Source organism: Rutilus rutilus (assembly GCF_951802725.1).
Source record: "Rutilus rutilus genome assembly, chromosome: 20".
NCBI classification, from domain to species: Eukaryota; Metazoa; Chordata; class Actinopteri; order Cypriniformes; family Leuciscidae; genus Rutilus; species Rutilus rutilus.
In genome coordinates, this window is record NC_140225.1 from 24,745,798 (window position 1) to 24,773,789 (window position 27,992).

Genomic DNA, 27,992 nt, shown 5'->3' on the forward strand with positions numbered 1-27,992 from the left:
CCCTCGGTCGCTCCAACTCGCCCGCAGACCTCCGGATCCCCACCTCGTTCTGAGGAGGTCATCGCTGCGGCTCCATCGAGACCACCTAGATTGTCGTCATCTGTCCGGCACCTCGGCTCATCGGCTGCACATTGGGCTCCATCTCGTCGTTATTGTCTCCGCTCATTCCCATGGTGACCCTCATCAGTATTCCTCCATGGCTCCTCCCTCCAACAACGCCGCCATGGGACACTCCCCTGACCGAGGCCTGGATGAACAACCATCATCCCCTGCTCAAAGAAGACTTGAAATCTTGTGACATCAGAAGACTTGGAATATAGAGTGTAATTCAAATGGACTGGTCTTAAGGTGTTTGTTTTTTTATTAGAGTTGGACAGTAGAAATCACCATCCACTGTCCTTGTATGAAAAAGAGAAGCTCAGACATTCTGCATAACATCTTTATTTTTTTTTCACTGAAGAAAGAAAATTGAATTTTCAGTTTTGGCGAGTTCATCTTTTAATAATTCACCTTCTGGATGCATATGAGAGAAGTTAAAAGAGAGATAAACCATTTGTATATGATTAATGGACTGCAGGTAAACTTCAAAGTTGTCTGAAAGACCCAGTGAGATAAAAACCTCAAACCAGGGGACACTACAGAGGTGACATAAGACCGAGAGTACAAACAAAGCCTGCAAAACACAGCAGGGAGGCACGTGACTGAGGGTGTATTTTAGTGAGCTGTCAGGTGGAGTACGGGTGCACACTCACCAAACCATCATACACTAAACCTGCTTTTGAAAAGGATCTGTGTATTGTCCCACAGCAAAGCAAAAAATAACAAATAAATATAGACAAATCTGCATCTAGAAATTAAACTTTTCAGGTATTCATCACCCTGATACAGATATAAAAGCTGAGCAGCATGAAACTGCAAGCCATGTCAGTTGACTAAACAAGCTGTTTAATCTATCCGGGAACACTGCCAGTCCAACAGAAAATAACACATTTGATCACTAAATGCATGAGAGGGACATATTGTCCACATTTACAACATTTAGTTACTTACACTACTGTTCAAAAGTTTGGGGTCAATAAGAGAACAGAAAATGTAATACTTTTATTTAGCATTAAAGTGACACTAAAGACATTTAGGCTATTTCTGTCAGGACCACTATCGTCAAATACGATTGGCAATTGCATACGGTTGGGATTGGCGGTATGGTTCTGTTCTGGGCAAGAGCTCCCTGCGCATCCATGCATGCTATAGCATGAATAAGAGCAGGAAGAGCAATAACCCCCCTTAGGGTAAACATAACCAACATGAATGTATTGCATATATCATTAATTCAAGATTTTAAAGTACAACATAATTCGAGAATTTATTCTGATTCAAGGGGAATCAGAATGCCAAATCCTGACTGATGAGAGGAGGAGCTGGGGATGGAGGAAGGTATAGCTCCTGAGAAATGCGATAGCAGCTGATAATATTGAAGGAGCTTATATTTGTATACAGTGATAGGCGTCCTACTCCTATAGGTAGACGTGGATCAGCTGAGAGTCAGCTGATGCGAACTTGACTAACGTGACCTGCCAGAATTGACGCTACGTTTAATTTATGTTACAAAAAAAGATTTCTATTTCAAATAAATTCTGTTCACCAAACTTTGATCATAAAAGAATCCTGAAAAAAGTATACCGTTTTCAACATATTAATAAATGTTTCTTGAGCAGCAAATCAGCATATTAGAATGATTTCTGAAGGATCATGTGACAATGAAGACTGGAATAATGATGCTGCTTTGAATCACAGGAATAAATTATATTTTAAAGTATATTCAAACAGAAAACAGTTATTTAAAAGTGTAATAATATTTCACAATATTACTATTTTTACTGTATTTTTATCAAATAGATGCAGTCTTGGTGAGCATAAGTGACTTTTTTTTTATGTAAAAAAAAACAAAACAACCTCAAACTTGTTAACTGTAATGCATCTACATATATGTGCATTATTTATTTTTTAATATGCAAGCCAATTAAAACATCAAAACTTCTAGATGAACTAGTCTGTCATACTAATCAAAGTTGGTTGCTGGTCGATTAGTCACCCATTGTGATCCATCCCTTTGTTGAAAGCTACAGGTGTTACCAAGTCTCTCAATCTAAAATCCAAAACAGACAGCAGCTGGATTACTATGAGAGAGACATTATGATTCTTTTTATTGTCTTTCAATCCCCCGTTGTGAACGACTTCAGTCACTTGCCACTTCTTTCAAAGGAGACATCTGAGTTTTGTGTACAAAAGATCTCTTTTCAAAATCAAGACCATTGAACACTAATTCCCACTCTCTGACTTTTCAGGCGGTGAAGCAGATTTCACATAAAGAGATTAGATAACACACACTCACACTCACACACACACTGCAGCGTACATCTGGAATGCATGACTCAGCACTTTCAGTACTAAACATGAGCTGGCAGAAAGAAAAGAACATGTCTGTTTTTCTTACATTCAATACAGAAACACACAGAGTAAAAGAGGCAGAAAAGCTCCCTGAGCAGGGATTGTCCATCATTTAAAAATTTCAGATTAAGTGAACTGAGAAAATTTACCAGCAAGATCATGTAAACTGGATATGTATTCTGCCGTATTTTATATAAAAAAAAAAGTGTTTATTAGTTTCCACACATCTGTTTCTGTTCTCCTTGATTATGTTCCATGTGTATTTAAGCCTCGAGTTCTTTCTGTTCAGTGTCCGGTATCGTCAATGTTGATGTGGTTGAGTTAGGTTCTTCTCCTGCGATCTTCTGGTTTTGGATTTATTAGAGACTGTTTTTGTTAGACAGGCTTTTGCAAATTCACTTTCTGACAGTAGGTGGCAGAAATACAACTCATCGTAACAAAAAATAATTATGGCAAGCAAATGTTAGTGTTAGTCTGAACAAACACTTACACAGTTACCTTAAATTATATGTTTATCTCTGTAAAGCTGCTTTGAAACAATCTACATTGTTAAAAGCGATATATAAATGAAGATGACTTGACTTGACAGCACTTTGTGTAAACAGGAATTCAATTGCAGTGTCAAAATCTCAAGGCATCTGCCACTAAATTGTGAATTTAGTTTTAGTGACTTAATGTGAGAAATATTACGCATACTTGTCATCACATGGAGAAAAAAAAAAAACTTTAGGCACCCTACATAAATATCTGTTATTTTCCTGAGTAAAAAATTCCTGACTTGAAGGTCACAGCAAATGTTTTATTGTTTGTCTCATTTTTAAATGTGATATTGCCATTCCTAGTAAACTACAAGCCAACTGGTGAGTAACATCAACAGCCAATTTTGACTAGCACTTGGTGGGTGATAATTTTGGACTGTCTGTGCACTGAATGCAAATAACTGTCTGCAGTATTGATTGTTACGCAGTTGTACGGAGCACTGCCATGCAGTAATGATGAGCACAGGCAGATTCAGAGCTGTGATGGCTGTATTTCTCATTGTGGTATGACCTGATTGAAAGATCATCATGATGGACTGTGAACTGCTGTCTTTGTCCGACTCCTGTGTGACTCACTTGCACTTGTGTCTCCAGCCCGTCTCCGGTCGGGTGTCTTAGTACTCAGCGTGTGTGACTGTGTGTGTGTGTTTTTGTGAGGGCCGCTGATGTTAAGCAGGACTGACGCAAGGCAGTCAGCCAGCCAGCCTCCTTAAACACACAGACACACACACACACACACCCACGCACATGCACGGACATGCACGCACACACACACACACACACACACACACACACACAGCTACTTCTGTGGAACTCTGCAACTTCTGCCTTTATATTGACATTGGATATTTTTGCTTTAGTTTCTTTTTCCTGGAACAATTACTCTCTCATTTTTTCATTTGATGTTTAAATTATTTTATTTTTTTCAGAGAAAAACTGTTGCTTTGAGGTTGCTCTTTCAAACAGTTCCAGTTGTGTTCGGAGACACCTTATAATTGTTTTATTATTTTTTGTATAATACACTCAAAAACATATTTAGGCCTAAATTGAAAGGGCTCATGAAATGGAAATACACATGTAAGAGATCACTCCACGATAAACACAAACGGCAAGTTTTAGAACTCAAAACTAACAGTTTTAAAATATAAATATAATTTTCAACCCTTCTGAAACACCCAGATTTGAATTCAAGAGAATCCTAATGTCAACTCATGTCTGTCCATCAATAACAAGAACGATAGTGCTGTTGGATAAAGATGTTGAGTATGACCGTCAAACTCAGACTGTCAGTGGATGTAAAGAAACTGCAACTCCAAAAAGTTTGGATAGCATTCCTAAAGATCTGGGGCCATATTCACAAAGCATTTTATCTTACCACTAGGAGTACTCCTAAATCGCACTAAACGATTTTAGCTAGGAGTTTTCTCTTAAAAGTTATTCACAACGCCTTTCAGACCTACTCTTAGTAAAGAAAAATTACAACTCCTAAACTAAGAGTGAGTCTTTGTTGCTATGGATGACGTCATTACTCATGCACGAGCTTGACTGAAGTGACCACCTTGATTGGCTGATGATTGTAACGCGGGAATGATTCCAAACCCCTCCCCTACGATGATGATTGACAGGTGACAGGTCTGAGAATGCGTGCGCTACACAAGTAGTGCGAAGGACGGAAGATGATGAATAACTGAATAAATAGCCTAAATGAATAAAGAGTAAGGAAAAACAAATAGCCTAGTAGCCTAATGAAACATATGGATTGATGCAATATCTTTGCAACATTATTGAATTAATCTGTCACTATATGCCTCTGCCTACGTTTGCAAAGAGAAGAACATTTTAATTTGATTCACAATCAAACGTTACAATTAGTTTACATGCAATGAATGAGTAGCCTAGTTTTGGTTGTTGTTGGTGGCGTTATTGCATCCCTAGTTATGCCTACAATGCTAAATTGTTCCCTCGCGATTGGAAGCTCCTGTAGCCGCCGTACGCATTTCAAAACATCGCAACGTGAAATGCCACAAAAAGCGGTTTGTGAATAGGTCTTAGTGAGTTAGGAGTCCTCTCGACTTCTTTTAAGCTGTCCCAGGCTTAGGTGGCTACTTTTAGGGCTAAAATGCTTTGTGAATTACTCTTAGTCAAAAAAATTAGGAGTCCTAAAGTTACGAGAGACACGCCCATTATTTTTAGGAGTTACTCCTAAATTCGCCAGTTAGGAGCTACTTTTAGCCTTAAAATTCTTTGTGAATACGGCCCCTGAGCATTACGCATGGCTGAAGTTTACTTTTAACGACATGCCTGAATGACTGAAGTTTTCGTTTGTTCTGCACATTTCACAACAGACTGTTTTGTGAATTATTCTCAACATGCAGCCGTTTTCTCTTTTCTTTTATTGGAAGATACAGCAATGCCAAGCAAAGCATTTTGTCCTCTGAGGCAACACAGGTAAGTACATTTCTTTTTAATTTTACAGTGTGTTTGTAATAAACATCAAACCAGTGTTTAACTCTATTAAGACACCAAGTGTATCATTGTTTGAGTGTGGCTAATAAAATCGTTACATACCCAGATCAGAAATATTTACTTTAAATTGGTTTAATTTGTTTATTATGTGAGTTGATTATATTTTATTATGGTTTATGTTACCATTGTTATTATTAACGCTTCAGTGTGTAGCTTGTGTTTTACTGTCGTGGTCTTTTAAGAAATTTGTTAACAGTAATCCATATAAAGATATCGTCAGCGTGTGGTTTTGCGACATGCACATAGACGAAGGAATTTCTAAACACAACAGTCTTTATTCTCAAACTAAACACTCAGGAGATCACTGCAGACATGAATAAGTAATGTAAACCACATAAAGAAAACAAGAAACGACAAGGGACTGAACTAAACTTGGGGTATGAATAAATTGGGCAAAAAAAGGAACTAAACTAGACACAGGTGACAGCAATATGTAACTATAGAAACAAATGAGGACATAATCTGTAACCAAGGAAGTTTAGTTTCCGCTCCTGGCTCGGGAATGGCCTGATCAGCTGGACAGACATGGTGGCCGGTTTTGGCTTTGTGAAGGACCTACCGTCTGGGCAGGTATGCCTTGAACTGCTTATTGAGGCTGCTACAAAAGGAGCGCTCGAGATACTGTGCAAGTCACGCCAGGTCTAAAAAATTCCACTCGTGGTCCTTGAGGAATTATCTCTTGGTCAATAAGGAGGAGATGAACTGCACTTAAGAGGATAGTTCACCCAAAAATGAAAATTAGCCCATGATTTACTCACCCTGAAGCCATCCTAAGTGTATATGACATTGAATGGCAGTGAATGGCTGTCTGTCTTTTGAAGTCCATCAAAGCGCATCTATTCTTGATTTATCTATTCTTTATTCTTGATCTATTCGATTAAAGTCCTCGACACGGCTCTCCGGGGGTAAATAAAGGCCTTCTGAAGTGAAGTGATGTGTTTGAGTAAGAAAAATATCCATATTTAAAACTTTATCGACTAAATTAATTAGCTTCCGGCAGACAGCCGAACTAAACTGGCGGTATAAATACATAGGGAAAACAAAAGAACTGAACTAGGACAGCGGAGAAAATCATCGGGACAGCACTTCCTTCCATCCATGACACTGCTTGCAGACGCTGCCTGACCAGGGCTCAGTCAATTTCAAAGGGCCCCTTCGACCCCTTCCACCCCAACCATGGACTGTTCTCCCGGCTGCCCTCTGACAAGAGGTTCAGCAGCTTCAAATGCAGAACATCCAGATTCTACAACAGTTTCATCCCCCATTTCATAAGACTGCTAAACTCCCAATAATCCCTCTCCCCTATACATATGACACTAGTCACTTACATGGTAACTGTGAACCCTATTTGCACTAAGTAATTTTAATGTTATATTGTCCATTTATCTGTTTGTTTTTTTTACTGCAATACATCCTGCTGCTATAGATATTTGCACTAGTCATAATTGTTTCATAATTGTTCATTTTATATTGTTCATACTTATATTTATATTGTCTTTTTTATGCTCGGAGCCTTGCAACAAAATTTCGCTCAACTGTATATTGTAAAATGTGCAGCTGAATGACAATAAAGTCCGTCTAAGTCTAAATCTAAGTCTAAGTCTAACTAGACACACAGGTGATAGCAATACATAACTAATTGAGATGCACGGATCAGCTCTAATGTCACCCGAATCTGCTGTTAAAATTAAATCATCCACCCGCCACCCATACAAATCAATAATTTTCTCTAATTTAGACCCTCACCCGACCCGCACCCGATCGAGGTGTTTTACACAGATAGTGAAAATGAGTAAGAACAGGTAAGAAACAGGTAAGATTAAAGTAATAGTACTATATATATTAAATATTCCTTGTTCCACAGCTGGCCATATTTTAAAGTCTTTTAAAAAAATCAAGCTTTTAATGTTATTAATATGCTCATGTGGTGTTTTTAATATGCTTTCCTACAAACCATGTGCAAATTCATCAGTCAACACCATTGCTGAGTATTTCTCTTTAAAACTGCAATGAACCAAAGACAGTCTCAAAATCGGTTTGAAATCACTGGTGTTTCTGACGTCACAAACCTTGTGACCAATTATGTCAATGCGTGATCGTCAACGAGTGGATCTCTCAGCCGGTGTGAGTGAGTGGAGGCAGGGCTAATTTGAATGTTCATTGAACCGCGTATACTAAATGAGGCAAGGATGTAGGGTTACATTCAAGCTATTTTAAGGCATGAAGACATTTTTTTCAAGGAAAAACGTTATGGGATTAAATTATTGACTACAGGGGGACTTCAACCGTTTTCTTCAAAATAAACAGAATAATGCTGTGAGATTTGAATAAATCCATTTTGAAAATTAAATTATTTAAATAAAATTAAATACATACAAATAGTTAATAATAAACTTAAACTATTCCCTAATGTTTTATGAGTCTTACCTGTATGCCTGACAAATATGAATCACATTAAGTTTATTGGTTTGTTTATATTAAAAGTGTGATATCCAAATGGATGGAAATTTTATATTCAATTCAAAAACATAAATTTGAAATTTAGGCCTAAATATTTTAAATCTAATATTCTCTATTTGCTCCATACGTGGCAAGTATTTGAGCCAGTCTGGATCTCTCCATGAACGACCTCCATGAAATCCACTCTGATGCACCTGTGTCTCTTGGCCAAACAGGACAGCACCACTCCGCATGTGTGTGTCTAGTTCAGAGCTGTGTGATCTTCAAAAGCTTCTACAACATTAGGGATTAGCCTGACCACTAGGTTTTGTTCACTGTTTTGCCTCCTGTCGTTACTGATTTATCAGCTGCCAAGTCTCCGTGGTCGTGCTAGGGTGACTGCAGGCCAGCGGCTCAAAAGAACAACTTTTAGTTGAGCACTAACACTGTGGTTCTTAACTAGTGTTGCTTCAGGACCCAGGTTTTACACTGCACACCAAGTGGCCATGCAATATGGGACCAGGAAGTTGGGATGGGAACATTGGAAGAGGTCCGCTGAGATGGACTGGGCAGCTTGCATCGACTTCTGGACTACGATGGTAACCAGCACTGGCTCCAGGACAGACTTGGTGGAAGTCTCCGGCTCGCAAGATGTTAGGGGGAAGCTGGTGTGTTGGAGCATCCATCCCAAATACTCCAGCAGATTCCTCTGTTCGGGGAGGAAGAGTAGGCACAATGCTGGTCCATGGCTTATTCTATTTCTTTCTTTGTCGTTCGGTTCTTCTGTTACAGATATGGTCTGCAGCACGCACAGCGATAGAGTTAACAAACAAACAAAGTCTTTATTCCAAGTAATAAACGCAGGAAAACACAGACAAAAATGCAAACAACATAAAGTGAAATCAGAACCGACAAGGGACTGAACAAAACAGGGAGTTCAAATACAAGACGAACCAAAAGGCTGTGCACAAAACAGAGCGAAACATGGAAAATTAAGTATAAGAGGGTTGGGCTTAAGCTTTGAATGTTTAAATATAGTTTAAGTGGAGCAAATTGTAACACTCCTAATGCACGTCTAATTTTGCACAAGATGCTTTTCATTTTTGTAGCTGATTGTGACCAAATACCTTTTGGTTTTTATCAGCCCTGCAAAAAAAATATGACCTATGCAAGAGTACATACTGTTAACTGCTTAACGCTTAATACACTAAAGGAGGCTGTACTGTACCAACTGCTCCAGGGGGGGCAAAATGCCACTAGGTGGAACAAACTGTAATTTGCACTACTGGCTTTTTTCTGGTAACATTTTAGACAGGGTAAACCCAGCCCGATCTGCCGGCGATTTGATTTCGCCCTGCAGCTCAGGCTGGAAACCTGTACATTCTTCTATCCTGCTTCCGTTACAAATCTGCGGGGACCAATCACAATCTGGCTTATTCACCTGGCACGCTATTGGTGGGTTAAACCAATCCAATTCCTTTTAACCTCTCGACGATGCTCAATGCCTTCTTTAGTTTAGCAAACAAATCGCTCGAGTGGGTGTAAATACCACTCACTTTCATGTTTTTTTTTGCAGAACCTGTAAAAATCGCTCGATGCCATTGCTGCTTCTGCAAACCGCTGATCAATGCTACAAACCAACATGTTTTTTGACATGTTTCCTGCCTGGAGTTTTCGCTGCAAAGTACGTCACCCGGATCGTTAGTCTGATTGGTTGAAGGACAATCCAATTGCGTACAGAGTCATTTGAACTATGTCCGTTGATCACGCCTCTTGTGCAGTAGAAAATACAGAGCAGACTCCCCAGACCAATGTTCAATCTTAAAATATTGAGCTTGGTCTGGTGATAGCCAGACTAGTAACACTTTAGGGTCCAATTCACACTATTAACTAGTTGCTTATTAGCATGCATATTACTAGGATATTGGCTGTTTATTATTACTTATAGAACACATATGAATGCCTTAATATGCTGCATGACCTTTTTCGGTTTACTGAGGCATAAGTCATAGTTAATAGTTAATTGAGAGAATTTGACCCTAAACTAAAGTGTGACCATTTTTCTTATTGTACCAAACTCGTATCTAACCATGACCCCAAAACTGAGGTATGTGACTTCTGCATACAACTGCACCCCTACAAAATAAGAGTCCAAGTCTGTGACAACAGCTAACCTATTTGTGGTGATTTTACTTTCTTTTTTCTCCAACCCTTTTAACAGTGTTGTATTTCTACTTATCGTGCTATCCTAACTCTGCATGATTATAGGGTTAGTTGCATTCTATTATTTGCATTTAGCTTTGTTTTTCCCTGTCTGTGACCCTATTAGAATAAACATGTAAGTTGTAACCCATTTTTGGGCCACGACCCACAAACTGAAAACCACTGCAATAACATGTCGATATGCACATTCAAACACTGGCAAGCCACTTCCAAAAAAGCAAATGCACCAAGAGAGGGGTTTTACATGTTCACACTTGCTTTGTTTGACAAAAACATTCACAAACACTCCACACAGTTGCTGAAGATAAGTTCCACTTGTCCTAAAGTTTTCTAAAAATGCAGAGTAAAAAAGTAACCTCCTTCAGCTGGCATCTGGCTTAATAAAGTCTTCATCAAATAATTTATTAACAGGTATAAAGACCCTTAGAGACTCACACAAAGAACTATAATCAGACCCGAAGAGGCATTTCTCCCAATTACAGTTCCAAGGAAAAGAAAGTCAATGTTTTTGGAGGAGAAAACAAAAAGCACAGATTGCTTGTGTTTTCAAAAGTCTCTATTTTATTCAGGTCTTTAGATATGGCTAGGGCTCCTATCTTATGGTCCACTGGGGCAAAATCACATGTCTGATTGCTTCTCAACAAGCAGCATACTGTAATATAAGGCATCATTCATGTCCGTAGCATAAACAGTGCATGACAACTTATATACCAGAGTTTAAAATGTAGTGTTTGAGGATTAGAAGAAACTTGATGCTAAACACAGATAAAAGAGTGCAGAACGTTCTGTGTTCCGATCACTCAGACCACTTTCAGTGGTTTTGGGCAGTGCTCAAAAAGGCAAATGGCCATATCACATTTGTAGCACAAACATTAAAGCACATGACTACACTGAAGTAGCAGCTCCTCATGTAACATCACATGAAATCATTATGGCAAAACAGACATTTTAAAAGGTTTTGACTAGGTAGGTACATAACACAAAATATATATATATTTCATATATATATATATATATATATATATATATATATATATTTTTTTTTTTTTTTTTTTTTTTTTTAAAGAATGTTTAAGAATTTCGTAAAACGGCCCTGTAATACAAAATCGCCATGCAGGGTCAAATTCAGTCTCCGCAGCAACGTCTAAAGTTGATGACAATTCTGAATTTGGGATAAAAAATTCTTGCTTCATCAAGAATTGCTTGAAAGGTTTGATTTCAACAGAAATCAATGATCAACTTCAGTCTTCACATAATAGTGTTTTAACAGATTCACGTGACAAACCTGTTTACTTTTTACGATCTGGTGTCTCAATCAACAACATAACAACAGTTATGCGGACAGTCATGCGCAGACGTCCAAGGACCCTCCGGATGACGAAAATTATATCACGCAGACAGTCACATTCAGTCGTGGAAAGCGGACGGCCGCAGTATACTTTGGCCTTCACACTGCATTTAAAGAAAACACTGTACAAGTTCTTGCTTTTCCTGGGAATCGAACCCATGACCTTTGAGTTCCTAGTGCCATGCTCTACTGTTCGAGCAACAGAAAGGCAGAAGTTCCACAGAAGAAAGAAAGTCATACAGGTTTGTCTCAAGGCACCAATGTTTTGACAAATCTGCTCAAAGCCTGTGGGTTTTTGAGGTGAGTACCAGACTCCCAGGTCCCTCTACTGTCACACTGTAAAAAGACCCTGGCACTGGACTGACCGTGCAAACTTCTGTTCACTTCAGTAAAGTGCTGAGCATGAAGGATGCCTTGAGATCAATTTTCAACAACCCAAACCATAAGGGACAAAACCCCAAATCAGTCAAAGCCGCCTGTCCATCTGATCAGAAGAACCAATGGCAATATGGAGCTGACGTATGCACAGATCAGATTTACACTTGTAAACTGCAGAATGGCAGTTTGCAAAACAGATTGGCATCTGCAAAACATATGATGCACAACACACTTCAAAGGCCTATTAACCATGACATTCATGTTTTGTGTCCCTTCTTCAATATCTATTATAGTTGATCATCAATATCTTTAACATCAGACCAGACTCTGCAACTGCTGATAAGCACATCGTCTCTGCCACTCTTTGATGAGTCATCCAACTTTCATGAAAACGAAATGTTAAGTATGCACTTCCTGATGCAAACGGCGATTAAACGCAATAAAATATGAGTCACGTAGACTGTTTCCCAGTAAAATGAATAAGTGTCCAATTAAAATAGTCTGAAACAGATTGAGAGTGACACAGAAACAAAACACACCTTTTTTTTTTTTTTACCTGTTCCTTAAAAGATGCAAATAATGCAAAGTTGCAGCTAAGGCTCAAAGTATACTTCATTTTTATGCGTACACTAGCGTATGTGTACAGTGTGCGTGACAGATTTCTTCATCCATACACTGTACTAAACACATACTGTACGTACATGGCCATTTTTTCTAACAGTGTCCCACACGTACCACATGTGCAGTGAATTGTTTGCAATTAATTGTTCCAGAAGATGGCAACACTGGTCTGGGCTACAGTTTTCCTTCTGGCCATTGATTCATGGTAGAAAAAAAAGGAAGATGAGGAAGAGACTACTGGAGACTGCAACAATAATAGATGGCCGCGTTGACAGCTGAACCCTGAAGTGCATGTTGTACGCATTTGATAACATTTGACACATGCTCAAGTTTCATTTTTGTCCAGTGTTTGCGCCATTTCTCTCCAAAATGTATGTGATAAAAAGAGTTGATTCTCATTTAAACTAGAGTTTTGTGTATCTCTTACACAAAATGGGGGGTTCCCATCACGCTTGTCAAAGTGCAAGTCTATTGTTGTTGCGCTCTCTAATAGTTTGTTTTTGTTGTTCCATCCTGGCTAAAAAAAAATCAAGAATAAACCAACATGAACTCCATGTTGGTCCAGGCTAGTTTACGTTGGTTAGTGCTGGTCTCACTGCTGGACCAGAGCATAGTCATGCTGATCTCAAGCAAAACCAATCTGGTCTACCAGCACTCACGCTTCCCATGCTGGGGACCAGAAAACCAACAACCAGCATCCCATGCTAGTCTAAGCATGCAAAACATATCTTATAGTGGTGACCAGTAATGCTGGATATTTCAGCAGAGCTCTCTTCCATTTCTTTTTCGACAGTGAAACAAAGGGTTGGGCCAGGATTGCCACTTTGTAGCAAATTCAAGGTGCATGTGCAAGCTGAGAGTACAGAGTATGTGTGATGCATGTACAGTACGCACATACTGCTGATAATGAAATTTACATTGTAAAACTTAAAGAGTACAAGTAAAAACCAAAGTATACTTTGGGCTAAAGCAGTTAGTTTGCTAACCAAAGGCTAATTAAAAAATAAATAAAGGGAAATGTTTCATTTAACCATGTTTAGCTTTGTTAATATATTGTGGGACTCGCATAACACCAGAGCTACTGTCATTGACATGAATAGGAATGCTAATGGTTAACTCTTTCCAGATTTATTAAACCTTTGGGTTAAGCTAGCTATGATACTTGATAAGCATCGTATCTCAGGGATAACCATTCAAAATACAACTAATGCCTTTCCAAAACATGACAATTGCTTGCCTCTCTTCGTATGACTATTCCTGGAGAAATTCCTGGCTAACAGTTTTGCAAACTGTGCCATTCCACCACTGATGGTGTAGACACGAGGAGATGTTTGATATGCAGCATCTATATCAGTGTGAGAGGCAAGTGATCATATGTTCTGCCTCCAGGAGCAGGAGTTGAGCCGAGAGGATGAAGGAGCTCTTGAAGTGGGCCATCTCTGATGTGTATCCAGGGGTATGATAGGAGTTTGGCCGTTGCAAGTGTTCGTGATAGAGGCACATCTGGGAGGTTGTCTGGGTGGAATCACTGCCACACTGGATCTGGGTCTAATGATCACGCAACAGTGTTTTGTTTTTTTTCTAAATCAAGCTACACTAGAGGCAACATCAAGATCAGAAAGTTGCAGCTCTTCATATGATTTCCAGAAAGAGCAGCTGCACAGACTCTGCAGAAGTCTGCATTTCAAACAATGGCATATGTTAATAGAACTATGCCATTTTCAGCTTTGTTATTTTATTTAAAAATAAATGCATCTCGAAGGCCTGATGCCACATACATTGTGTCTGTCACTATCACTTTATTACTTTTTATTTCAAACGTCCAGTGAGCATTTACTGTGTCAGACAGTGTATTTATAAGAAATCTTGTATTAGGTATAATGGTTAACAGGGACATGTTTCAAGCAGTCTTTAAATGACAGGTAATGCGATCACAGAAAGTTTACAAGGATGTCTTACCTTCACTGGATGATCCGGACAAGTCAATAATGACAAAGACCTTCCCCTCTGGCTCCAAGTCTATCTGTAAGGACCATTCAAAAAAGAAAATTATGTTTCAGCAGCAAAGCAAAGGAACATCTTCAATAATCTTCACTGGCCTATTTTTAAGAGTCAAATTAATGTTCTAGAGTAAACACATTTTCTGAAAAAGCAGACTGGATCTTTATAACAATAATAAGTGTTACAATTTCTCCCAATAATTTCCCAACACTTACAAATAAGTAAAAACTAGGAATTTATCACAAAGAATTCAACTATATTAGCAGTAAAATAATATTTTTTATTGATTTTTGCTTGCTTATATATCATCTATATTTTTTAACTAAAATCTTTGTTGAGAAAGTTGAATATATGCTAAATTTGCATATAAATATGTTTTAGCAGTTTATTACTAAATAACAAAATACATTATTTTTGGCTAGCATCCACCATGTTGGAAATGTGTGTGTTTCATGCCATTTGAACCAAGTGGATTTTGGATTTGTAAGGATTTTTTCCATAAAACAAAAATGCATGATGATCACACGGTCAAATTCAGATGTAATTATGTTGTATTAAAACAAATACATCCATGTGCACCCTATACATACAATAAATTAGTGTCAGTGATTTCATGCTTCATTAGGTTTGCACACCACCTGTGAAAGCCTTACTTATCAGTAATGATACTAATGGAAATAAACAAGCACACATGGCCAGGATTAGCCGAATAAATGCTGAGTATGTGGCACCAGCAGAGGAAACAGCACAGTCTCTAAGTGAACATGAGCCCTGTGAGGGTTGTGTTGAGGCTGAAATGACTGATATTAGGCCCAGTTCTCCTCTCAGCAGCTAATGACAGCATAACGGCTGTTCCATCAAAACCAGATTAAAGCAGGAAATGGAGGGAGGATGTGGGGATGAGTGGAGAGATTTGTACATGCTATGAGAGTAAAGTGAGAGAGAGAGAGAGAAAGTGAGAGAGAGAGAGAGAGAGACAGTGAGGATGTGTGTGGGAGTTGGGTTAGAGGCGAGCCGTATCATGTTAGTGCAGTCAACACAGGTTTTAGACAGGATGCACCAGTGCAAAGAAGAAAAAAACCCGTTGCAAGCGCACGCACACGCAAAAATTCACACTCCCAATAGAATACCAAAAGTGCCGGTATCAAAAGTGAAATAGCTGAGATTCTTAAATATTCACTATATCACATACATTATCATGGCGAAACAGATTTCATGAGACAAAACTTTTCATTAGCAGGCAGAATACACGTCTATTACAGTTCAAAAAGTTTGGGATAGTCAGCAATATTATTTTAATGTTTTTTAAAGAAGTCACTTATGCTCACCAAGCCATTTATTTGATCAAAATACAGCAAAATAGTAGTACTGTGAAATAGTATAACAATTCAAAATAATTGTTTTCTATTGTAATATATTTTAAAATGCGATTTATTCCTGTGCTTGTCAGGATTATGTTAGTCAGTTTAGTTTTCATTGTGTTTTGGTGCCTGAAAACGCGAACTTTTGAAAACAGGTTTCAAAGTGTCTCAATGAAAACAACAAAAATGCGAATCCATGAACATGATGACGTCATGTACATGCATATTACGTGTTCAGCCTATAGTGTTTAATCGCCGTCTAATGGCCTGGCAGCAGAATACCACGTTTTAAGTCGTTTTCGCGAATCCATGTGAATCGGGGTCATTTTGACAGTGGTGTCGAACTCAAAACTCAAAGGAAAAACTTCTCCGTTTTAAGCATATAGTTGTCTTGTAAACGTACCCTAAGTCTTCAGTTTCCTCTGTTTATTGTTCTTTGTCATCTTTATGTGGTCGTTATTTGCTCTCAGTGTTATCTGCTGTGTATTTTAGATTATTGAATTAAAGACTGTTCTGTGTTGTATCCTTTGTGTGATTTACTACAGCCACCAATAGTGACAGTGATGGCATTTTCAAAATTTTCAGCATCATTACTCCAGTCTTTAGTGTCACATGATGCTTCAGAAATCATTCTAATATGTTGACTCAAGAAAAATGTCTTATTATTAATGTTGAAAAGTTGTTCTGCTTTACATTTTTGTGGAAAACGCTACATTTTTCAGTATTCTTTAATGAATAGAAAGTTCAAAAGAACAGCATTTATTTGAAATAGAAATCTTTTGTATTATAAATGTTTACTTTACTGTCACTTTTGATAAATGTAATATATCCTTGCTGAATAAAAAATTTAATTTCTTTAAAAAATATATATATATATATATACAGTATATCTCATGGTAATGTAAGTCAACTTTTTTTTTTGATGAATTGGTTCAAACTACTAATTTCATTATTGATTTGCATCATCACTCAAAAATGTTCACAAAACTGAAAAATAATAAAACGTTTTAGTGAAAATTATGTGACCAAATTTTGTTGCGTATGAACTCATTGCTATTTTGATGAAAATGCCTTGATTTTTTAAACTAGATTGTAACATTGTAACCATTTTGAATTTAATGGATGTATGGTAGATACAATGGTTCTCCTCCAATTGGGAAGGGGGATAAAATGATTTTGCAAATCATCAATTTATAAAAATTAAATAAATAAAAAAGCACAATTTATAGCTAAATTGTCCAGTCACTTTCATCTGCTACTAAATAGATAAAGAAGCCCTTCCACTCTACTTTGGTACAAGAGTAGATGATGCATATCCATGAACCTTTATTAATCAACATCAAGATTTTAATAAAAGTAGTTACTTTTATTCAGCACTGGAACTACAAAAGAAAAGAAATGTAAAAAGAAATCTACATTTAAAAAAAATCTAGAATTTTTTTCAGCATTTTTAGTAATCTATTTGTCTTCACTGGTTTATTTTCGAATAACCCTGTGTTGTGACAAATGCATTAAATGTTCAGTAAGCGATTTCTGAGAAACGCTGTTGAAAGCAGATTGGATTGAACACCACAACACAAACCAAGTTTGGTTTGATTTCAAGTATCAACAAATTTTTCAAAAATTGCTCACTGCACCTTTAAAAGTACCATAAATATTCAATTGAATTCCCTAGCTTCTCATTTAGGGTATGTTTACATGACAACTAAAAACAACCGTATTTCCTTCGCTTTTTTTGCGTACAGAAGACAACGTTGTCAAAACGATCACGGCTGTATTATGCTGCCAGGCCAGAACACATAATTTTACAATTAAATAGTTACAATTAAACAAATTTGCGTTTTTGCAGTTTATACGGAGATGATTACGGAATCGTTTTCCAAAACGTGCACTTCAAAATCCAGCTTTCAAAAGTTTGCGTTTTCATGGCCACAAAACACTGTTGTCGTGTAAATGAATGGCAAAAAATGGTTTTAGTTGAAAACGGTGTCGTGTAAACGGCCCCTTAATATGAGAACACAGAAATCATAAAACACAAATCATCAAATTGTTTAAAGTAATTTTAAGTATATAATAGTATATAATATCACACCGCAGGACATTTCTGCTTCCCAAAAGTATTTAATATCAACTACCCAAAAGCTGTTTGCAGAATTGATAAATATTCAAATCAAACTTTAATTTTTCAAAGCATAACTTGTCTTTGAATGCCCTGAGGCTGCTGTGGGGTTTCTTCACTCCTTGCATGATAGAGGATGAATGAATCAGGATTTTACTAAATCCATACTGGAGGCTCTCCAGAACACTCATGATGCAGTGATTTACTGGTCTTTAGAATGCTTGCTATAATATTTGTTATCCCAAATGACCTTGTGACCTTCTCCCTGCTAAAGCTGATCTCTGAATGCTTTTTGTCTTGCAGGTGTGACGACACAATAAATATAGCAGCTAGCTGTAGCAGGAAAGGAGAATGAGTGAATGTTTTAAGTCTGGAAATATTGTGTGTATGTTTTGCACACATGCGTCTATGTGCAAGCATGTCCACAAGGGTGTGGAAGTAAATATTTGCATTTAGACCAGTCTTTAGTGTGCTGCTGAGTAAATGGGACATCTGCACAATGTGCACATTACATAAATGCAGGTCAAGAAATATACGCTTGATAATAAATAAGAAGCAATGTTGACTTTTTTTTTTTGACGCATGAGAGGTATAAGTGATTAGATCAACAGATGTTATACATGTTTTAAAGATGTAAATCTTGTTAGTTATTCCCTTTAATCAAAATTAAGGTCATATACCTGTAAAAATATATATTTTTAATTATTTCACAGCTTTGAATTTACTTTTGGTTGAAAATGTCTCGATTGTTCTCTTTCATAGGTTCACTCAACGCTGCGTAGCTTTAAGACGCAATGGGAACGCCCTCTGGGTGTGCCGATTGTCTGAAGCCCTTATATAAATCACGCCAATTTATTGGCTGAGGGCGCGGGCGCCGCCCCGACGTTCTTACGTCGTCACATTATACAGGCGCGCATGCCATCTGCTCCTCAGATTTCTCTGCCTTCACGAAGCAGCCATTTCATGCCCTTTGCTTTCGGTTTTTCTGAGCCCGAAAATTCGGATTTACAACTGCTTCGTCATCTTCTGCACTTCAGCGACTGGAATAAGTGGAACTCTGTTCTCCTCGATAAGTTTTTCTGATTGGCCGATTTGTTGGAAGCGGGACTTTTATTTTGACGGGCGGCGCTGAGAACACCAGCGCCAGAAGAGAACGGCAACGGCAGCTCCTCAGATCAAACAGCGCTCACTCACATTCTCCGTCTTCATTAATTTACGATCTCTGTCAGTCATATATAATACTTTGTTAGACAGAACTGATAAAAAAAGAAAGTAAATGGTATGCTAAGTAAGTAAAGTAAAGCGTTTGCTTTTATATTATTTGTAACAGAAAAGGCAAACAATCAGGCTAAAATACTTTCTCATTTGCCGTCAACATTCAGTAAATGCGCATCTACGTCATTTAAACAAATCTCTGAATATCTAATAAACATTTCACAAACCTTGCAGATTTAATTGAATCCAGCTGTGATATCTTGTGAAGTGTGCATTACTGTCTGCGAGTGACGGTCGGTCCGTGCGAAGTGAGTGAATGCGAACAGAAGATCAGCTTCACAGGAGACACGATCGAAAAACTTTAAATCCTTCATTTTAAAATATGCTGATATATAACCAGTTGCCAACTGTGTCATATTCATATCTGTGATATATCCAGTTGCCAACTGTGTCATATTCATATCGTTTTCACTGTGCTGTATGTAAAATTAGCGTTACCTTGCCTTTATTTGAAAAAATATGATTACCAGCACAAAATTACCAGATTACTGAGTGCCCTGTTACAGTGTTTACATTCTTTTTATTCACATATTCATATATTTCTAAACAATTACTTTGTGAAAAATATTGTAATAGGATTGCAAATGTAAGAAGTTGCCATCTAAAGTATAAAAGCATGTTTATTTAAAAAATTTGTTTTATAATTTATTTATAATTTATTATTAAAATAAGAAATTATTGATTAAAATAAATATATATAAAAATATCTGCTTTATATCGGCCATCGGCCACCCTGCTCTCTAAGATATCGGCATCGGCATCGGCCATCAAAAAAACAATATCGGTCGACCACTAATTCGTTTCCCCCCGTCGCGCTCCCGAGACCACCGAGGCCTCTCGAGGATCCGCGACCTGGGGATCGGATGTAGAGTTTGAGGATTTGAGACGGGCCTCGCCCTTTCTCTCCCTCCCTCTCCCGAGCACGCACGTGGCATGCCAATCGAGTTCGCGCATGAGTATTTATGCCGCAGCCCGGGAGCACGCGAGACGGTTTCTTTCGGGCTGGAAGACGTTATTTATACTGCAGCTTCCGACTCCGAGGATTTCGGGCCTGCTTTAACCGACGACGTTAACCGCGGCCAGGAAACGCGGCCTACTGCGGCTTACACAGAACTTATGACCGTGCTTTCACGCGCTACGGAGAAGCTCGCTATCGACTAGCCTGACGAGCCCCGCGAGTCACAGTCGTCTAAACTCGACAAGAGATTTCTTAGTGGCCCTAATTCTAGGCCAGAGCGAAGAAAGCTGCCCTTTTTCAGTGATCTGCATCACGAGATTTCCAGATCCTGGAAGCAGCCTTTCTCCGCTCGTCTGACAAATGCGGCAGCCACTGACTTCACCAACCTTGTGGGTTCTGTGGAGCAGGGTTATTCTGCCATTCCAGCGGTCGAGGACACGTTAGCTAATCACCTCGCTCTGTCGTCTGCGCCACCATGGAAGTCGCGTCCCCTCCTTCCTTCTAAAGCGTGTAGGACTACTTCCTCCCTTATCGGGAAATCCTACATGGCAGCTGGTCAGGCAGGCATGGCCCTACACACTATGGCCATTCTTCAGGCCTACCAGGCGGACGTCCTGAAGGAAATGGACGAGGGAAATGGAATGACTCCTGAAGCTGTCAAAGAGCTTCGTAAAGCCACGGATCTGGCCCTAAGAGCCACCAAGCACACCGCACGCGTTGTAGGCCGTTCTATGGCGGGTCCGGTTGCTGCGGAGCGCCATCTATGCTTAATCTCACGGAGATCCGCGACAACGAGAACGTTTTTCTCCTAGACGCCCCTATTTCACAGTCTGGTCTGTTTGGGGAGGCGGTCAACACGGTAGTTGAGAGAAATTCCGAGCTGCTAAGTCTCAGTCGGCTGCGTTTAAGCAATTTATGCCTAGCAGGGTTAGGGAATCTTCCAACCCCTCCCCTTCTCAACCCAGAGAACGCCCCTCTCATAGAGCGGAGTTCCCTACTAGGAGGAGTGGCCTGGCTCATCTTCCACCAACCACGGTTTGGGGAGCCCACGGTCGCCCATTTCCCCGCCAGCGACCTCACAGACGTCTTCAGCTGAAGCGGTCCAACAAACCAGCCGCTCCAGCTTCCTCAAGCCGTTCCTGAACCTCTGGTCAGAAAAAGGAGAGCTCCGCTCCATCTACGAGGTTGGGACAGACCACGCAAGCGTTTCTGCCCGCCTCTAACCCGCTCTCCTTTTCCTACCCTGTCACCTTCGCCACCCAGCGTGTTTCGAAGTGCAGTCCCTATTTTACCCTTTTCACTCGGTCCGGCGCGGGAGGAAGAAGACGCATTTTGCTCTCTCCCCTCACCCCCGACGCGCTTTATACCTGCCGATCGCATCCTCGGAGGCACATTTCGTTTTCCTCAGGAGCAGGCAGACCCAGTCACTCTGATCCAGGCAGTGGTACCTCCCATCACGTGTCAGGACGCCAGATGCTCTCCTCCACGGCCAACCACGCCACCCCACGGGAATCAGCGCGACACCCTGACTCAGGTATGTCCTCTGCACTGCAACACCCCTCTTCCTCTATCATTTCTTTCAAGAATGGGAGCGCTTACCAGGGGTATCGCCTTGGATCCTTCGCACAGATACACGCTACAGTTTTGTCGCAACCCCCCCTGCTTCAACGGGGTCTTTCCTACTGTAGTCGACAGCGCCGCAGAGGCTTTTGTACTACAGCAGGAGATTTCGTCCCTTCTACTCAAAGGGGCGATAGAGGAGGTTCCTTCGGGGGAAATCGAACAGGGCTTCTACAGCCGTTATTTCCTAGTCCCGAAGAAGGGCGGCGGCCTGCGACCCATACTAGACCTCCACCGACTAAATTTCTCCCTTTACAAAGGGAAATTCAAGATGTTGACGCTGAAAGTTATCATATCTCAAATTCGGTTGGGAGATTGGTTCGTGACAGTGGACCACACAGGAGGTTCCTCAGGTTCGCCTTTGGAGAAAGAGAGTACCAGTGCAGGGTCCTCCCCTTTGGCCTCGCTCTAGCACCGAGGACGTTCACGCAGTGTATAGATGCTGCTCTGGCCCCGTTGCGGCTCCAGGGCATCCGCATTCTCAATTACCTGGACGATTGGCTCCTTTTAGCCCACTCCAGGGAGTTAGTGACTCACCACAGGGACATTGTCCTTCGTCATATTCAGTCTCTCGGTTTGAGGTTAAATACGGAGAAGAGCGTTCTTATCCCAGCTCAACACACAGCTTTCTTGGGGGTACACATGGATTCCATTCTTATGCAGGCCCGCTTGGCTCCTGTGCGGATTTCCAGTTTGGTGACATGTTTGGCCCGCTTCACGCTAGGCCATCATGTTTCTGTGGGCACTTGCCGCAGGCTTCTGGGCCTCATGGCCGCAGCCTCCCCTGTGCCTACGTCTGCTCCACATGAGACCTTTTCTGTGGTGGATGAAGCTCTTAGGGGCTCGGCCCACGGGTCCAGCCCTTTGCCTGTTGAAGGTGTCGCGCAGTTGCTTCCACGCCCTGTCAATTTGGCGGGACCCCCTCTTCCTTCGGAAAGGGGTCAGCATCCCACATGCTGGTCTGCCGGTGTTCCGTCACCAGATGATTACGACGGATGCCTCTCTGACCGGCTGGGGAGCGATTTTCGAAGGCAGACCAGCATGTGGGATCTGGACTGGCGAGACCCTCTCTTGGCACATAAACAGCTTGGAGCTGAGAGCCGTCTTTCTGGCTCTGCATCACTTTCTCCCTTTTCTCAAAGGACACCATGTCATTGTCAGAACAGACAATATGGCGGTAGCGTCCCATGTAAACCTGCAGGGGGGTTCATGGTCGCGCACCCTGGACAGGCATGCGCGCCACCTCCTCCTGTGGTCTCAGGACAAGTTCCTCTCACTGAGGGCAGTCCATGTCCCTGGGATCCTGAACCTCGCAGCGAATTTTCTGTCGAGGCAGAAGCTCAGGTCGGGGGAATGGATGTTGAACCGCCGAACAGTAGCCCTGATTTGGGACGTGTTCGGAAAAGCAGAAAGTGGACCTCTTTGCATCACAGGAGTCGTCCCAATGCCCACTTTGGTTCTCCCTGAGCCCCCCAGCACCATTGGGGATAGATGCATTCGTCCACCCATGGCCGATGCGGAAACTTTATGCATTCCCGCCCGTCAAGTTGATCCAGGCGGTTCTGTCCAGAGTGAGGGAGAGCAGAGCCCGTCTCCTACTTATAGCCCCATTCTGGCCATCCCAGCCGTGGTTCTCGGAGCTGATTCCTCTTCTGGAATTCCCCCCCCTGGGAAGGATCTACTATCCCAGCTTCAGGGCAGGATATGGCATCCTCGCCCCGACATTTGGAAGCTATGCGTATGGCCCATCAGAGGCCGCTAGCTTTGAGCTTTGGTCTTCCCGCTGACGTCCAGGAGACCATTGCGAGTGCGAGAGCCCTTTCCACAAGAAGGCTGTATTCCTCTAAGTGGAGGGTTTTTGAGTCATGGTGTTCAGCACACGCGGGACCCAGTCAGTTGCCCAGTGGGTTCAGTGCTGGAATTCCTACAGGAGAAGTTTGCTTCTGGAACGGCCGCTACCACTCTGAGAGTATACGTTGCTGCTATTGCCGCTCATAGAGAGTCGGATGAGATCCCCCTGGGTAAACTGAGGTTAGTCTCAGTATTTATGCGTGGGGTTAGGCGCCTGAAACCAGCTCGCTCCCCTGGAATTCCCCCTTGGGACCTGTCGGTCGTCCTGGAGGGCTTAACGGAGGCTCCCTTTAAGCCCTTGGAGTCAGCTCCGGAGCGGATTCTGACTCTCAAGGTTACTCTTTTGTTAGCTTTGACTTCATTGAAGCGGGTGGGGGATTTGCAAGCTCTTTTTTTGTCAGTGAGTCATGTATGGATTTCGCTCCTGGTTTGGTCAGGGTGACTTTGAGACCGAGACCAGGATATGTGGCCAAAGTATTGTCCACAGCATTTCGCTCTCAGGTTATTAACCTTCACTCTTTCCATCCTCCTTTTGTTTCTGAGGAGGACAGGAAACTTAATTTGCTCTGCCCTGTCCAAGCATTGAAGGTCTGTGGATCGCTCTGGCAGTTGGAGAAAATCTAACCAGCTCTTGGTACGTTTTGGTGCTGGCCGCCGCGGGCTTGCCGCATCAAAGCAGAGAATTTCCAAAGAGGCTATTTCACTGGCATATGAGGTGCGCGGTCTGCCTTCACCTCTTAGCATCAGGGCACATTCCACCCAGAAGTGTGGCTTCCTCTCAAGCACTTTTTAGAGGGGCCCTCCTAGAAGACATTTGTGTGGCGGAAGGCTGGTCCTCTCCACACACTTTTGTCAGATTTTACAGTTTGGATCTCGACATGACTCCAGGTTCCCAAATTTTGTCGTGTGAGTTATCTGGTCATTATACTAGTTACAGCAGCGTTTAGCTTGGCGAGTTTGGTATTTCGTCCCACTTTCTGTTCCTCCATTGAACGCTACACAACTGACACTTTGACGCTTCAAAAAGTTCGTAAAACTAATTCAAATGAATTGAGTGGTTTAGTTAAAATTTTCAGAAGAGACCCGATCGTGATGTTGTTGCTATGATGTAAACAAAGGGCAAAGCTTTGCCTCCACTAGCCTGCTAAATAACATTACAGTCTTAATGTAGTGTTTACTATAGAGTTTGTAAGCTCGCGATTTTGTAAGGGTGTTCAAAGAAAATTAGAAAAATTAGCCCTTAGAAATTCTGCCCTTTTAAATCACAACAGATTTTTCGTATTTCGGAAGGAAGGGCTTCCTTGAAACCAGACGACACATTGAGCAAGTTAGGGGAGAGAGGTGCTGTAATAATGTAAAATATAAGATCAAATTAAATGTGTTTTTTTTTTCTTTTTTACAATCAACTAAATGTACAGTTTTTTAAAAAGTAAAAAAGAACAAATCAGCTTATACAGTACTTTACAGTGAAAAACTGTACACTATTCCCAGAATTCCCTGCACTTTACATTTGAAGCTATTTCCTTTAAATAAATATATTTTGCTTAATAGTTTTTGTTATCAGTTATATACTTGTGGGTCATCTTCTGTTGTTTAATGAATGTTTATTGCATTATTTAAGTGTCGTGTGTTAACATGAATGACTCTGTGCACCTTCTGGATACTAGTATATACTTCAGCTTGTGAAAAAGCTATTTGTTATAAACTTTGATTTGTACTGTATTTTTTGCAGAATTATTCAGGCAACCACAGCTGCCAGGTTTTTTTAAAGTGATGCAATTTAATAGGGTCCAAAATAACGTTTGAAAATATAAAATATTTTGTAACATTGATTGTGTCTCTTTTTACTCAACAATTTAAGGTTTCATTTGCATCTTTTTGGGTGATCTTGATGTTTGTTCCACCAGATATATTTAACAGAGAAACCGTGCCAACTCCAGTCTGTCCTATTGCAGCAGAGGAACTGTGTGAGGCGGAGACGTGACGTGTGCGTTTGACACCATCCAGATGTTCCCTTATTACATATACAGTAAATATTTTTTTGTATACAAATGTAAACATTTCTATCAGCTTATTTTTGACACAAAGTGACGCATGCAAACACGCACACACCAAAATGAAATTGTCCAGCTAGATTCAATTCAGGCACTTTAATTTCATCCGCCTCCACACGGCCACATACAATATGTTTAGGTACATAAACTCTTAAAAAATCTCTTTGTCTCAATCATTTCTCCTTGACAGCAAAGTGACTGAAAAGAGAGCAAACTGAGACTTTTTCTTAAATCTCCGTTTCTCTGAAATGACCCTAGGACCGTCATGTCTATACTTTTTTGACCCACTTAGGCTGTTTACACCTGTATTAAGATGCATTTTGGTCGATCGGATCACAAGTGGACGACTCTAAATACAGGTGTAAATGGGGTCTAAAACATTTTGAGCTTGTCTACTTTCGATCACTTCCAGTGACTTGATCACTTGTTTTTGAAATATGGTTAAAGTATTCTGATGAATGTAACTGGCAAGCATTTATGGTAAAACTAAAACATGCTTTAAATTAATTTCTATTGAAATTTGTATGTAATGCATTTAAATCTATTTGTAATTATTTTGAGTTGCAATTAAGTACATATAAAATATATACATTTTAAATGTAATATTGAATAACACACTACAGTTAAAATTATGCTTTTCATGTGATTTAGTATTTTAGTCAACACATCAAAATAGGTGTACTTTCTTAAAAAGCACAACAAAAGATTATTAAAACATAAGGATATGATTAAAGTAAAACTTAATTTGACATTATTAATAAAAAGTGCAGTGTTTGTGTTGTTTTAAGTCAAGAAAGTGTGCTCTCTTTAAGTATAATTAAATGGTCTTTATTTCAGTAATATTATATTATCCGCAAGTACAGTTTAACATTTTTTTTTATATATAGGCTACTTTTAAGATCTGAAGGACACTATAAGTGTACATTCAATAAAATAAAACACACTTCTTTTTCAAAAGGGATTACACAGTACTGTGTGTGTGTGTGTGTGTACATGTGGACTGATAATGGACAACATAGAAACAAAGAGGGTGTTTATTTCATCTCTGTCAATCATTAATAAAGAGACAGCTGGAGGAACGGTCACTTTGGCCTCGACCCTAGACACACAACCTCTGACCATGTGTCAGACTCGACCTCCTCCCTCCAGTTCTCTGAGCCTTCATATTCAAAAATAAATACCACACTTAAAGGTGAAGTATTTAATGTTATACTTACAGTATATAATGCTGACCAATGACAGACAGGGATAGAAATACATTTTTGCAAACCAACACACTGTTGTGTAGGGGTTAGGGCTGCACGATTAAATGTTTTTGCTATGAAAATAGTTCCAAACAAAGCCACAGCAGAACTGTTTTGCATCTTCAAGCAACAGACAGCTGTGTTTTGTTATTGTATAAATCAGTTGAAAAACTGATTCAATGACTCACTCATTAAGACAGTCAATAGGCTTGATCGACTTGAAGCGGCTCTGCACAGACCGATCAGGGTATCATATCCAAGTACCGCGAGAGCGATTAGAGAGCAGAATGACTGAATCATGAATGAATCAGCCGCTTGAATGAATCTGATGAATGAGTGACTCAATGGTTGCATCCGAAATCGCATACTTTCCTACTATATAGTAGGTGAAAACTAGCCTGACGTCGTCATACTCAGATTCTAGTCAGAATATGAGTCTGATACTGCTCCATTGGGCTATGATTAAGGGGCGTGTTTTAACCAAACCAGGAAAGAAAATGCCTCTGCACACAATTGGATAGACCTACAACCAATCAGAGCAACGGAGTGACGTATGTTCTTCATTCTAGAGATGCGCGGTTGGCGGTTACAGCCGCGGACTCCGCGGATAAACCGCGGATTGGGCGGATGACGTGACGAAAAATAATATTTTAATTAAATTCGGGCGGGTGGCGGGCGGCTGAACCAATCAAATTAAAAATATATGTATACACAAATCAACGGATGGCGGGCGGGTGCGGTTTTGAAAATTGGTCAAAAACGTTGGTGCGGCTGGATGGCGGACGGATGATGATTTTTGTGATGCGGTTGCGGATGAAATAATAGCTCATCCGCGCATCTCTACTTCATTCATCTTTCTGATCGACGAATGCCTTGATCGCGGTTCTCTGTTCATCTTTTAAAATGAATGCACTGTCGCTATCTTCTATAACAGTAATGTGGCGGAATTCTCCAGCGGCAGTCATCTTTGTTGTAAACGAATTCAAC

At 40.3% G+C, this 27,992-nt stretch overlaps 1 protein-coding gene across 1 annotated transcript in view; it reads right to left on the reverse strand.

Moving 5' to 3' along the window:
• Nucleotides 1-27,992, reverse strand: part of prkceb (protein kinase C, epsilon b) — a 111,391-nt gene that overhangs the window by 63,145 nt on the left and 20,254 nt on the right. Inside the window, exon 2 of the mRNA XM_084392002.1 lies at nt 14,482-14,545. Within this exon, the coding sequence (XP_084248128.1) occupies nt 14,482-14,545 (64 nt within the window). The remainder of the gene's footprint in view (nt 1-14,481; nt 14,546-27,992) is intronic.